This window comes from Larimichthys crocea, chromosome III (genome assembly GCF_000972845.2).
Source record: "Larimichthys crocea isolate SSNF chromosome III, L_crocea_2.0, whole genome shotgun sequence".
Taxonomy (NCBI): Eukaryota; Metazoa; Chordata; class Actinopteri; family Sciaenidae; genus Larimichthys; species Larimichthys crocea.
Window position 1 is genome coordinate 51,248,524 of NC_040013.1, and position 15,108 is coordinate 51,263,631.

Here is a 15,108-nt window from a genome sequence, read left to right on the forward strand (position 1 = left end):
GGCGCTGTGGCTGACATTTTACGCCCGCTTTTACTGACAAGAATACTGAACACAGGGAGACAATCAGGGGCTTGTTAGAAAGCTCTGCAGCTCTAATTTCACCAGCAGAAAATAAAGAAAACCAAAAACATGATATTTGAATGCCACATGCCCAAATGTGCATTGGCACACTGGCACGGCTTCTGGGTAAGTAAAGAGTTTATTCGTTTAATTGTTTCGTATGTAATCCAGCGTTACATACGGGACAATTAAACGAATAGAAGCCACCCATCGCGCACCGTGCCAGCCTCCAGCCTGTTCCCAACCATGCTGTCAGTCATAATGAATGAGTCCTGTGTTGAACCAGGCCACCTTGCCACGATGTTAGTTAGCTGCATTCGCGCATCACATATGATTTGAACACTGATGGAATTAAAATGTTTCCTACTTAGATAAACAGCTCCCGCTGGAATGCCCCTGTTGCCAGGAACCCCAGCGTAGTCAGCACAACCCCGAGCTACTCGCCGGCCCCCGTTGCGCTCTCGGGTCGGCCGCAGCTCTGCGCACAACTCCAGTAACACTGGCCTTGGTAACCGAAATCGGCTTATGACCCAATTATCATGGTTTGCAAGTAAATCCTTGCGTTCCTTAAATCGCTCACGTTTGCAAGGTCCTCTAACAACGCTAACGCTGCCATTGTTAATATCATTTTCTTCATCACATTACGCATGCTTTTATATCCACCTATATAATTGCAAACACGTGGGTGTGTTAATTGTTCATAAGTGTGTCTCTGATGTGCACATCACTCTGATGACTACTTGTTTTCACATTATTAACAGTTTCCCAGCGTCACCTCTAAGTGTCGCCAAAGGAACAATAGCTGTAGAAACGTGCGTACGACAGCTATGAAATTGGCGTGGGGCACGCACATTTCTACGATTGTTTCACGTTTGATACATTTGAACATGAGCGTGGGAAAGGACGTACGCCACTTTTTTGTGCGTACGCAAGCTTTGTACATGAGGCCCCAGACCTCTGCAAAACACACCCTTGTTACATCTCTCACAAGTCATGCAACCATAACCTGGGACGGGGGGTTGCAAGCAGACACTACTCGAGAAGCGTGAAGCTCAGTGGAAGTGTGTGGTTATGTGCGAAATGGTCAAAAGTAAAGACAAGGAAGCACCTCAGAAAGAAGCACAGCACAAAAACAACAAATTATTATTGTGCTGTTTAATGTGTCATTTGACACATGACCAAAATGTTCTTAACTAGAGTCCACTAACACTATTGGGTCATATTAACAGAACATGTTGGTACAGAAATGCCAAATTTGTGGGTATTTAAAAATGGAGTGAACATTACACGATTTGTCCACTAGAGAGCACGGTTTATTTTTCAACCATGAATCGTCACACTCAATACATACAGTTTTTGTTTAATAATTAAATTGAAGGTATCCAAATATTTATTTGTTATTAATCAATGTTAAAAATATCAACCAACACACTCTTATGTTCCTTATTTTTCAAAGATGATTATTGGTGTGGTTTTAGTCAGGCTCTATTCTCAACACAGGAAATGTCATTAACTTGAACAAAATGCATTCAGTGGTATGTTTTGGCTTTTCTGTTTTTTAATCTGTTTTTTAATCCTGGTATTTTTTAGGGTGTACACTTGTCATTCTCATCTTGCGTTGCGCTCTTTACTCCTCTCACAGGGAGACTATGCTCCAAGCCTTAAGGTTTGTCATCCAGGGGGCCGGGTCAAAGGTGGACCCAGCCATCCGCAAGAACATCACCACCACATTACTAGGCATGCTGGGACATGATGAGGTATGACAGGAGGAGCAGATGCCTCGCAGCAGCAAGTAGAGCTCAGAAGATTGTTATTTAATGTACAACAACACGCCTGTTTTTTCCACCCCAGGGTCGCAATAGCTGCAAAATAAATTAATTAGCAGTGAAATGCAGAATAAATGTATCAAGACTAGGAAGCATTTTCACAGTTGTAGAGATGTTCAGTGGTTTAGTTTCCTCTGTGATCGCAGTAGAAAAACGGAAGTCAGGCAGAGAGGATGTGGTTTTCTAAAAAGGTGGTTTTGAGCTTCCACATCATTTTGAGAATCAATAACTCTCAACATGTGTCTGTCTGTGCATGCACGTAGGATGCAACGCGTATGGCCTCAGCCGGCTGTGTTGGTGAGCTGTGTGCCTTCCTGTCAGAGGAGGAGCTGAAGAGTGTGCTGCTTCAACACATCTTAGGTTGGTATTAATATACTGTTATCGTCACATCACAGGTCATACTATATATGCACTATATATGTATAAAATATAAGCATACTTCTCATGCTGTATGTCCAACATAACTACACATGAAATACAAAATTGAACTTTGCCAATGTGTACGTGTTATAAGCTGGTCATTTTTTCACCTTCCTTTAGCCGACGTGTCTGGTGTTGACTGGATGGTGCGTCATGGTCGTAGCTTGGCCCTGGCCATAGCTGTCAAGTCTGCTCCCGAGAAACTGTGTGGGAAGGACTACTGTGATACTGTGACAGAGACAATTTTGGCTAATGCCACTGCTGACAGGGTGAGAAAAAAGTTTGTGTGGCACTATATTTCTCACATCCCTCCTGAACTAATACACACAGCTGTAATGAATATCCTATTGTCCCTCATGTGTGTCCATAAATATTGTGATTCTGCTCTTCTTCCAGATTCCTATCGCCACTAGCGGGATCCGAGCGATGGGATACCTGATGAGGCATCATCTTAGAACTGAGGGAGTCAATAGTGTTTCTCAACGCATCATCACACAGTTGGTTAAGGTAAACGTCACAAGCTTTGTGCTTCTTTTAAGTGAAAAGGTTCCGACAGACTAGCACCTAGCTGGTGAACATGAGGGGAGAAGCAGGACCAGGAGAGAGAGAATATTTATCAGGTGGTCAAAAACGCTACACCAAATGAACTTGCTCCATGTTTTCTGGTATAAATGAACAGCTTCACGTTCGCCACAAAAACATTTGAGGGTGATAATATGCGAATGTTGTTTTCAGCTTGTTCTGCTGCCCTCAAGTGGCCACAAAAAAAATCAGTGAACGCTGCTTTAAAAAATTCAAATTCAAAATCCAATCCATTTTAGTTTCAGAATCATCTCATTATGGAAGCACATAATCAGCCTGATAGATATCAGATAACATAACAATAGTGTGCAAAAGAAGATGAATACTATGATGACCACCTGCTCCGACAGTGTGTTTTAGATTGAGGGTGACGCGATGTTGTTGTCTGTGTGACCACACAGTGTCTTCAGAATCAGTCAAGTGACATCAGGCTGGTTACGGAGCGGGTGGTGTGGTGGGTGTTCAAAGACCCGGCGACACCCTCGATGGAGGTCAGTCTCATCAAGCCCCTGCTGAAGAGTCTGCTGGACAACACCAAGGACAAGAACACCAGCGTCAGAGCTCAGAGTGAACACACCATCGTCAACCTGCTACAACTCCGCCAGGGAGAGGAAACCATGCAGGTCAGACTTCAGACTCAAGACTATAATTTACAGATGTTTATATGAGGTGAATAATATAGATGTATTTACTGTTTTCTCTTTCTGTAATTCAGGCTATTACTGCCATTCTGGACTCTGCGAGTAACGACCTTCTGTCAGAGTGTCACCGCCGGTCCTTGAAGAAAATCGCCAGCCTGCCAGATTCCAATGAAGAGATAGACGACACCATCCTAACGTGATGGAGCAGAACTGAGCTAATATTAAACAATCTCTGCAGATCCCCACTGTACAACCCCAGACACACTCATCACACATGCCCATGTTGCCTTTCATGGACCAAGGCTGAGATGGGTTGTGTTTTTTCCCACATATTCCCAACATTTTTCTTTTCTTTCTCACTTTGCATCATTGTTTTAGCGGCATTTAAGCCCAATTTCTAATTTTTTTTTTAATTCTCTCTCACCAAGATGCAGGTTATTCTCCTGTGAACTGCATAAGGCCAATTCAGTTTTGATGTTTCAGCGTTTTGCTACTTATTTTATCGAAATGATTTCAAGCATTTAAAATGCCGTTGTAATGAAACAACACCCCTATCTTTAACTTTTATTTAGACTTTGTGTGTGAGAGTTGTTTGGGGACAACAGCCTCTTATAAGAATACAAATCATTCTTATGTCAATGATGCGGTTGTAAAAAGGCAATTCAAAATAAAAAGATCTTGGTTTCATAATGTAGTGTGTGAAATATTGAAAAAAATATGCTTTCACTACACATGCTCATACATCCACAAATTTCTCTGTGCACAACCTACTGGCATTTGAGAATTTTTGAAGATTGCAGTAAATGTGAAGGATTTTATAAAGACAAACGTATACGTAGACATCCTGGAGTGTCACCATGGCTGTCTGGAGCACCTCATCTGTTTGCAGCTCTAAAGGTGCCGCCATCACTCAAGTGACCCTGAAGGAAAGATTTCAAATGTGTGTTGTGTTGCCTGGACATTTTTACCATTTTCTATTCAGTACCATTTATCTGATTAGTCCTAATAGAAGGATGAGATGAATTTACCATATGCCATGGTATCAAGGTTATCTGTGTGTGTGTTTGTGTGATTTGTCATTTAAACGATTTCTAAAGAAATCTGATGGATCCTGACATTTATTGGACCCTGAGGTTTTTAAACACCGACATGGTCCCGTGTCTCTCTACTAGCATCAGCCTAGTGTTCCATCAATGGGATGGGACGGCCGTGCTGTAGCAGGAGCCTGCGCAGTGAGGCCGGGTCAGAGTTGGGTGCAGCTCCACCAGAGAAGGAAGCGGAGTTTCCGGCTGTTTGCAGCGGAGGGAGAGGATTGCTGACGCCGCGAAACCCCGAGAAAAACGCCGCCGGCTCGGGGCGGGGGCTAACGGTTTGTAGCATCGGTAGTGGTCGTTTTTCGTTCATATCGGGGGACCTGGGGACTGGTTAATTTTTTTTACGAGCCGAGGGGGGTCGCACAGCAATCCGTGCAAAAGAAGCGGCACAAGGCGGGAGTGAGCCACCAGCTACCGGCATGGCCAGGGACTACGATTACCTCTTCAAGCTGCTCATCATCGGTGACAGCGGTAAGCAGACGCCGGGGATGCGAGACGGGAAGTGGGCCTTGTCGTGTTTTTTTTTTTCACAGGAGGAGAAGAGGAAATTCAGCTCTATACCCCAGTGTTTCTATGTTACGTTTACAACATATTTTTGTATTTTCTCCACGCGAAATGATTGGCGAAACGTACACATCCGCCATATTTCTGTAGCGGTGACAGGGCGGAGGTTGTGAGTCCGGGCTGGGCATGTCAGCCGATCAGGCCGGATATCGCCTCCAGAGCTTCAGGGAGATTTTTTATTTTAGTCTTGTTCTCATTTCTGCTGAGACATTTGTTGTAGCACCACACACTGTAACCTAAATAACTGTACGTGGCTTCACATATTCCTGTAATTCGGCCTCTGGTCGGTCTCCTGTTAGCTGTGTTAGCTCGCTGGAAGTTTGGGTTTGGAGCTAACTGTTAGCCACCGTTAGCCGAGCAGCTAGTGCTCCGAGTTGAGGGTCTGTCCGCACGAAGCTAAAGATAGCTTTAGCTCTGTTTGCAGCGCGGGGTTAGGTAAACTGAGTTAGGTTAAGTTACTGACGTGCGTTTTGTTATTTAGCCGGCTAGCGTGATGGTGCTAAATGCTCAATAGTGGAGGAATGCTGCACTGCAGTCTGGTGTGCACACCGTCAGGGGTGTAGGGGTAAATACAGAGTCGGGTAAATTGTAGTTTCACCCTCGATGATCGATACAGGTCATTTGAAAATGGTAAACACTAACAGAGTGCTCATTATCGCCTGTAGTATCACCTGTCTGTCCAGCAGGTTGCAGTTGCCTCACCTGTGTTTACCTTCTTTATAATGTCAAAGACTCACAGGTACATGCATAATGTAAATCTGTGTGCCAGTGATACGGACTGCTCCTCTTCTTATCTGCCCGTTTTAAAGTGAGAACATGCTCCACCCTCAGCAGGACTGTAAGTCTCAGCCTGCAGGACTTCTTTGTGTGGGCAACGATCTTTGCATTCATTGACAGCACCGATCCTGGCTGGCACTACCCCATCATCGTTCAGCTGTCTGCTCACAGTACAGGAACAAGGCAGCACAGCAAAGTCCTTCACTGCTCCTCACACACAGAGTCCAGTGTCCCTCTCAGCTGCATGATGGAAGTACAGCTGACTGCCATGCTGCTGCACAGAGATTATTTTGGAGAGATGCTCTGACCTCTGCCTCCCCTTCAGCTGCATGTAGACTGATCTGCTGCTGTGAAGCAGACGTTGTTTAACCTCTGGCCTGTCACAGTAAGCATGTGCATGACATATCTGCTCGCAGGGAGTGCTGTTGAAATTAGAAATTAATGCTTTTGTCACAGACACACTGAGGAATTAAAACTCAGAAGAGACAAATGGATCTGGGTTTTTTTTTGTCCAGACATCAGGAAGGTTTTGGATAATAAAGCATAAAAAGTACAAACCGATGATGATTTCTCTTCTGCTTTGAAGCTTTGGTTATTGTTTGTTTGTTTGTCTGTTGCATGGAGCCCACAGGAACTTTAGAGCTGGAACCAATCAAACTTCAGATAACAATAACACAATAGGTAGACTAATGCTCAGGCTTGTAGGTTGAGTCCCACCCCAGGCTTAGCCGCATAGTCACTTTCTAACTTCCAGCTGTAACCTGACAACTGATCTGTTGAAGACACAGCGCTTATCCCTCTCATACATCTTCATGTTTTACTGCTGTCATCAGTTGTGTGACTTTTATTTCTTCCTTAAAGCTGTTTATTATGCATGGATCCTGGACGGATATATTTAATCCATTTAATGTCTTGTCTCTGGCTTTGATGCAAGCCTCTGTGACCGATGATGCTTGTACCTAGAGAGGTACAAGCAAATGCTTTACATAAACATTACTTTATGGTGTACACTATGCAACAGGTAGTTTGTCTGTATATCCTAAAGAACCCTTCTGGTTCATGTCTTGTTTTAGGTTTGCAGCTGTCATGAGATGTTACTCTACCAAAATTCTATGGGAACTTTGTCTTTTATTACACAAAACCTCCTCAACCCGCACCATGTTTGTCCCTACAATTCCCCCGAGGACGAACATGTTGAAAGTTTCTAAAGGTTAAAGTCAAACACTACAGCTTATACGAAACCTGTTATACTGTAAACCTCATCCTGTGCTTGTGTTTCCTCCTCAGGAGTGGGGAAGAGCAGTCTCCTCCTGCGATTTGCAGACAACACATTTTCAGGTGCGTGGTTTGACTTCAGCGACTGCAGCGTTATTCCAAGGCTTTGCATTTTCTGTCGCTGCGTATCATTAACTGGAATTTCGTGTCGGCTGCTGCTTTTTTTTTTTTGCAGGTAGCTATATCACCACAATCGGCGTGGACTTTAAGATCCGGACGGTGGAAATTAACGGGGAGAAGGTGAAGCTACAGATCTGGGATACAGCAGGGCAGGAGCGCTTCCGCACTATTACCTCCACGTAAGTACACACACACACTATCGCGGGTGAAGCACGTCATTTTCACTTTACCAGTTGAATCTGAAACCAAGAAAGGCTCTCTGCGGTCCTGAGATTAGGCATTATTTGAGGAAGCAGTTTGTAGACGGCTCGAATGAATCGGTGCTGCTCTGTGAAACTGTGTGGAATTCCCCACAGATCCTAATTACAGATGTGAGAGGGAGGCTCCTGGTCTCATAGTAGTGTGACACGGCGACAATGACTTGGGCTTCTTCGCCCTCTTATCCTTGCTGTGTGCATCACGCTGCTGTCGCACACGTCTGGTGTTGCACGGCATCCATGCAGGTGTGGGTTCATACTGTTCTACATCAAAGCTCCCACGCCTGTAAGGGTGACAACACGGGCATTGAACACCAAAACCACCAAGAAATGTTTGTATAGTGTCGGTGGCATGTCGTTGCATTGGGTGACAGATTCTTTTCAGTAGTTTTTGAATGAAGGTTCAGGTTTACAGTACAGAAGCATAAACTGTGATAGTCGGGTAGAGTTGGTTAATTGTTGGTTTTGGTCCATCCAGGTGAATTGTTGATGATGATAATAATAATAATAAAAAGATGAAACAACAGCAGTTTTATCCTGCAAATCCAGGACTCAAACTCGACAGACTTTCTCATGCTGCCATTCAGACTTCACCAGCACGTTAGTGTATTATGTAGCAAAACAAGAGCTGAGGGTTCCCACGCATTGAAATACAGATGTCAAACATGTGTCCAACACCATGAGGCCCATGAGCTAAATCCGAAGTGTAATCGGCTCAAACAGCAGACAGCTGCTTTGTCCTCTTCAGAAACACTTTCCCCCCGTCAGATGGCCAGGCTTTCAAAACATGCTGCATCACACACCTCAATTGCTGCAGCTCCTAGCACCAAAGAATAAAACTAGATTACATCACAGTGGTGTAAGGTTTTAATGGCACGCTGGAAGACATGGCTGACGTTAGCCTGCAGGTGACAGTTTGAAGATCTGTGGCCAGTGTTAACTTGGATCTATAATGGACGTCCTTTTACCGTGTCGTCAGGATCTCCACTACCACTACTAACAATACAATAATAGTAGTAATCATAATTAGAATGATTCCACAGTGTTGATATGACTATTACTCCAGAGAACACAGATTCATTAAAAACTCAGATGTGAGGTCTGTGGATCTCCACTGTGTTCACCAGCTTTTTGATGCAGATGATGCTGTGCATAGTAAGTAAGACTGATGAGAGTGGTGACAGTTTAAAAACAGTCAGGTTGCAGCTTGTGAAACCAAAACAAAGAGCTAAAAGACACCACAGAGTTCTGTGGAACTGAGAGGAGCTGCAGCGCCCGGTGCTGATTCTCTGCTTGCTCATCACTACGAGCAAACTCTGACATCACACACAATGTCTGATCCATTCTTAACCCTTTATGAGGAACCATATATAGTCACTTCCACGGTGCCCCATGTCTCTCAATGAAGGAGCAGAATCACGTGACTTTCTCCAGCCAATCAGTGAATGTCACAGGTTGCGTTGCTATGGTCTCTAATGGATCCTACTCTAACCCTAAACGTAACATTTTTTGCACTGTATCATGTGCGTAATATTTTGAAATAAGTGTCATAAGTTTCGTAAGACACATGTCTGACTGTTCATTTAGAAATTAATTATATATTTTTATTTATTTATTTATTTAGGGGATTTTATTAGTTAGCCTACGTGGGCAATGGACCGTATATGGTCCACCAATAACACTCCAGGTATTCCAGTAAGTGCCTTATAAAAGGTTAAAATTTATATTTATATCTCTATAAATAGTAATGCTGCTGCTGCAGTTAGAGCGTTCCTCACTGTGTCTGACAACCAGTCACTCGTGTTCAGTGTCTCACACACATGTTATATGGACTGGCTTGACATTAGAATACAGAGTTGACACCCAGGATGTAATAAATAAGAGTTGTGAATAAATGTGTCGCTGCTCTCACTGCATGAGAAGCAGTGTCAGGCTAGTTCCTTTCAAAGTTTCTCTGATGCTTGTCCTACCTCTCACTGCTCTCCCACCCTGTCCCTGTCTTGTCCTTGTCCTAAGTGACTCAGTATTTGACATAGTAAATGTAATATTGTTTCCGAAATCCGACTCATAACTTTATTACTGTAACCTGTCACTGACGAGGAGGAGCTCTGATATAAACCGCACTGATGAGATCTACAGCTCGAGCTGCAGTCGTCTTGTGTACTCCTTTCTCTTGTGACTTTGATTGTGACACTGTCCACGCCATGTGAGTTTCGTCCTGAACGAGGTCAGGAGGGGGTGTTTTGATTGCTGTTATTATGCGCTAGCATCACTGCGGTGAGTGCAATCTGTACGCCAAATTTATCCCGAAAGCCTGAAATCCTTTGAAGTGCTGACGCTTCAGGCCCCGAGGAGTGAGACTGTCCTAGTTTGAAAAGCATGGCTGCCAGACTGTTCTGCAGGAATCCATCCACCAGGCAGGCCAATTGTTCACTGTGCTCAAGTATGAGAGGTGTGGTGCCTCATTAGATCCTAAATAAATTTGTGGAGATGGATTAATGGCGAAGACCTGCTCCATCCACTTTGGCAGACTGTACGTCCCTGGGAGTGGGAGCCATATGTCAGACACTTGGGCTGTGTGCCCAGGTCTGACCCGCCGCTGGCATCAGCCTCAGGCCCAAATCAAGACCTTTTTAAAGTCCTAGAAAAAGTCTTTTATTTGTAAGAAACTTCCTTGTTGCTTTGATTGGCTGTGTCGTGTGTGTGTGCGCTTAGTATCACTGTGAGCGCTTTGGATAGGCTTCTGTTGAGCAGTTAGCACCTTGCATGGCCTCCGTCATCAATGTGTGTGAATGTGACAAGCAGTCGACAGACCTGAAAAGTCTCTGTTTAAATAATGATGTCTTGATTTTATTTTGAAAAATGTGTGAAAGACAGTCGAGACAAAGTTCAGCTTTTAACATTTTATTACCATGACAGTGCAGTTTCACTACAGACAAGGTGACTGCAGGTTGGGCCTGACATGCCGTGTGTGTGTGTGTTTTTGTGTCTGCGTGTGTGTCTGTGTGTGTTTATAATTCTTTATTCATGTGTACTGATCAGACACACACACACACACACACAGACATCCACCCTTGCTGTCTTGTGGCCCATTACTGCTGGACATTAGGGACATGTTCAGACAACACTGTATCCTTACACTGTCATGCCAGACAGAAACACTGACAGACACACACACACACACACACACACACACACACACACAGTGGGCCCGACAGAAGGTTCTTTGTGTTTGTTTTGGCGAGCATAGCGACACCGGGGATGCTCCCTGTTTGATGCTGTGCTGCAGGTTTACAGTTGAACTGTCTGTCACAGTCTGATTCAGCTGAGACAGATGCTGATCTCAGTTCTGTGGACTTTGCTGTCACACACACTCAGCCGAAACACGCGGGACAGGGATGCAACATGTCACACAGACGAGGCGGTGCACAGACCCTGTATTTGTAACGTGCGTTGGCAGCTTTACTGTGTCCATATCGAGTTTTAAGTTCAGTCGAAGTGAATGCAGTTGGTTCTGGAAGCAAGGGCTGTACTTAACACTAAAGAATCAGTGAAATGAATAATTTTAGGATGTTTGTTTGAATCATCAGTTCTGTATAGTCTTTATCTCAGAGAGAAGACCTGACACATAGAAATGGAGATGATACACCCATGTGATCTTTCCATGGTCAGAGTAGCAGCTTCAGTCGAGTATCATTGATGCGTTCTCCTGCGATTATCACATCCGTGCTTCATGTATTCTGACTGTCTGTCCTGATTTCTGTCAGTGTTGTATTATTGTTTCATAAGTCATCTTATCAGATGAACTTAAGCACCTGACGCCACCAATCCTGTTCAGTTCAGTTTTTATTGAATGAAATCACAATTTCTTGTTGTCAAAGACTGACTGTGTCTCTCTCCCTCCGCGTGTTTAGATACTACAGAGGAACGCACGGGGTCATCGTGGTATACGACGTCACGAGTGCCGAGTCCTTTGTCAACGTCAAACGATGGCTACATGAAATCAACCAGAACTGTGATGACGTGTGCCGAATATTAGGTGAGCGTGCACCTTCCACTGTTCGGAAAAAGAACAGGCACTGTTGACATTTCGTCAGCAGGAAGTCTGAAGAATTGTCCCCAGCTTGGTTTAGACTCAGCTCCCTCCGGTTGAGTCACCTCAGAAATCTCTTTCTATTTTCAGTGGGAAACAAAAACGACGACCCCAACTCCAAGGTGGTCGAGACGACTGACGCGCAGAAGTTTGCCGAGCAGATGGGAATCAACCTGTTTGAGACGAGCGCAAAAGAGAACATCAACGTCGAAGAGGTAACTCGTACGGTTTCTCTTGTCTGTTTGCAGACTAACGCGTCTTGTGTGTGTGTGGAAGCTTCTGGGATATGCCTGGTATGCAGAGCAGCTCAGCTGAACACTTGAATTAGGGAGTGCGTCTGAATGCTTTGTTATGCCTGCTGATGGGCAGACTGTGTCAGATATTTTCTTGATTAACTGATAATCTCTATAACATGACTCTGCAAAGGCAACAAAATCTGCCTCTAAAGCTCCCAAATGAACACGTTATATATTGTTTGTCTTCTCATGGTGAGGTTTTTGTCATTGTGAGATAAGTGCTGATATAATTTATAAGAATAAAATTGAACTGAATTCTGCTGAGGCAGAATTTTGATTCCACTATTCTCGACCATAACTCGAAACTCCAGCCATAACTATTCTCGAAAATTACTTGTCTAGCACATAACCCTGCAAGAAAACCACGAATATTGTTTACTTATCAGTTTTTCATGAACCAGAAGAACAAGGTATAACAGATTAGCCAGCTGCAGACTCGTTTCATGTAAAAAAAACAAAAAAAAAACATAAGAGTGATATCGACATTTCTATCAACTCTTTACAAGAATAAACCCAAAGTGTTTCCTTCCTTTTTGAAATGTTGGTCGTCTGTTCCTGATCTGCGCACTTATGTGTGACGCGTGCCATGTGTTTTTAATGTGGCTCACTCAGTCGCCGTACTCACCACATGTCACCGGTTTGTGCTTCTCCTGCAGATGTTCAACTGCATCACGGAGCTAGTGCTAAGAGCTAAGAAGGAGGTGCTAGCCAAGCAGCAGCAGCAGCAACAGAACGACGTGGTCAAACTCACCCGGAACAGTAAACGAAAGAAAAAGTGCTGCTAGCAAACTCGAAGCCATCCACAAAAGACGGGGGCTGCGTCTTTTCTTCACACATGCATACACACAAGATGGGACTCAGAGCATCTTAAAGTAAAGAGCAGATAAAGATTTAATAAATATACGGTGAAAGATTTAAAAAAAAAAAAGAAAAGAAATAAATGGAAAAAAATGTCCCCTTTGGACAAACTAATCATGAAGACTTAAAAAGAAATTTACAGATTTTATTAGACGTCAGATCAAGTTTTATTTGGAATTGAGCAGATGGCCACTATAGACCTGAGGTCCTCCTTTCTTAAAGGATCTGCAAGCTGACAACCAGACGGCCATAATAGATTTATATCCACACGACCCCCCATATTCTTCATCAGTATCTCATCTCTCCTTCTCATTCCACTGCACATGGGACATTCAGAGTCGAGTCCGACTCTGTGCCAGAGGAGAAGGAGGGCTCACCTTTCTGGATTAATTTGTTTCTTTGTAGTTTCGGGGTGGGGAGGGAGGGAGGGTTTGGTCAGTCGATTGGGACGTGGGTTTTTGTTTTTGTTTTTTTGGAACAGGCGTCTGAGTAAGCGTGGAAGTCTTACCACCTCTCTACAGTTTCAGCCAAGAGATAATGAACTGCTAGATTTTGTTTTATTTGACTTGATGCGGGGAAAGAAATCACAGATGATGATGATGATGATTGGTAGACGACCTTTAGCAACTAATCCGATGGACAGAACTGGTGACTTCATGTTTTGTTTTTGTTTTTTGTTTTTTTTTAAATGTCTCTTTGTCTATATTTTGCCAAGCTTCCCACCCTCTTCCCTCTATAACTTCCAGTAAGGCTGAGCCAAGAGTAATTGTTTTTATGTTTTTTCTTTTTTTAAATGTGGCAGACCAGTTGAACCACTCCTGGAGCTCTGGGACGTCAGGCTCTGAAAGCAGCATTCACTGCAGTCTTACTTTGCGCTCAGTTTGCTTTTAAACCTATTCCTCCATCAACTTTTTAAAAAAACAAACAAACAAACAAAACAACAATACTGCCAATATTATAGAAAAAAAAAAATATTAAGAGCTCAGTGGCGCCTCTCATTGGACTGTTGCCATAGTGACCCCTGGTTGACCAAGAGGCAGGGTGAATCAGGTTCTGATGGGACCCTGTTGAGTCCTCAGGAAGTGCTCAGGGCTGCCCTCCTTCCCTCTCTCCTTGTTTCCCCTCTGTGTTCCTGCAGCTTCTGGCCTTCTCTCACCTCCCCGGACGCCCACATATCAGCACCTCTCACAGCGACACACTCGCTTCCTGCATTTGGTCCTTCAAGGGACACGAGGAGGCTCCTCGTAGCCGCTGCGGTGACCTCCAGTCCATAGCAAACTGTGGTTTTTGTTTTCGAGCATGTAACACTTTGTTTGAAGGGGTATGCATTCAGACTGTATTTTCTCAGCTTGCAGAATAATTTTTGACTAATGTTCAAATCTGATGTCATGTTCTTTCTTCGCTTCTCGGCCACAACCTCCTGCTACCTGTTCAACTAAAGTGTTACCGCGCAGTGTTTTTGGCAACCATGAGACCAAGAGAGTGTGGCAGAGAGTGGGACTGTTAATGTAAGATCACTGGGGATGAACTGCAGCACTGGATCCCAGTGTGTGTGTTCGGGCCTGAGCTCCTCTCCCTTTCCATTTCCAGGGTTTGTCACAGAGGCTGAAGCATCGTACAGAAAGTCTGTTGAGACTCTTTTTCATGAGCTGTACGTGATGGCTGAGCTTCTGTGGGAAACGTTTAGTTCTCATCCTCTGGGCAGACTCTGGCAGCCGGTTTGGGATCCTGATCCACGTTGAGAGGTCGCTGTGACCTTCAGGGCCTAAGAATGGTATCAAATCTCACACTTTATGGTTTCTATTAATTACGTGTATGTATATATAAATATATTTGTGTGTTTATATTCAATATAAAACATACACACATCATTAGCACACACAAATTGTGCATGTGTTAAACATGCCCTGTGTGCTTTGGTTGAAACACACTCGTCAGCTGTGGTTTGCTGTACACTGGAGAAAAAGAGATGTACTATTCATTTTTCCCTACATGAATTTAATCAGTAATAAACGTTTTAAAGGAATAAATATTTGACACATAATGACTGATCTCATTTGTCAGTGCTTAACTTTATTTGAAACCTGTGTTTTTTTTCTTTTTATTTTGTTTTGTTTCTGTGAATAAAATTGTATGAGAGGAAGTGTGCACTCGTCTTTGGGAAGCCTCTTGCTACTCTCTCACTGCTCTTATAGAACATCACAGGGACTCGGCCATCGGAGTTCAGATTTCCCAGTGAGCAGCG

At 43.8% G+C, this 15,108-nt stretch overlaps 1 protein-coding gene and 1 pseudogene across 1 annotated transcript; both read left to right on the forward strand.

Moving 5' to 3' along the window:
* Window positions 1-4,219, forward strand: part of LOC113744565 (eIF-2-alpha kinase activator GCN1-like) — a 19,651-nt pseudogene extending 15,432 nt beyond the window's left edge.
* Window positions 4,220-4,696: 477 nt separating this feature from the next.
* On the forward strand, window positions 4,697-14,969 carry rab35b (RAB35, member RAS oncogene family b). Its single transcript, XM_010738869.3, has 6 exons — window positions 4,697-5,094; window positions 7,252-7,302; window positions 7,415-7,538; window positions 11,531-11,655; window positions 11,800-11,924; window positions 12,662-14,969. Exons 1-6 carry the CDS (start codon window positions 5,043-5,045, stop codon window positions 12,788-12,790), a joined length of 606 nt encoding a protein of 201 aa, XP_010737171.1. The 5' UTR covers window positions 4,697-5,042; the 3' UTR covers window positions 12,791-14,969.
* Window positions 14,970-15,108: the final 139 nt, after the last annotated feature.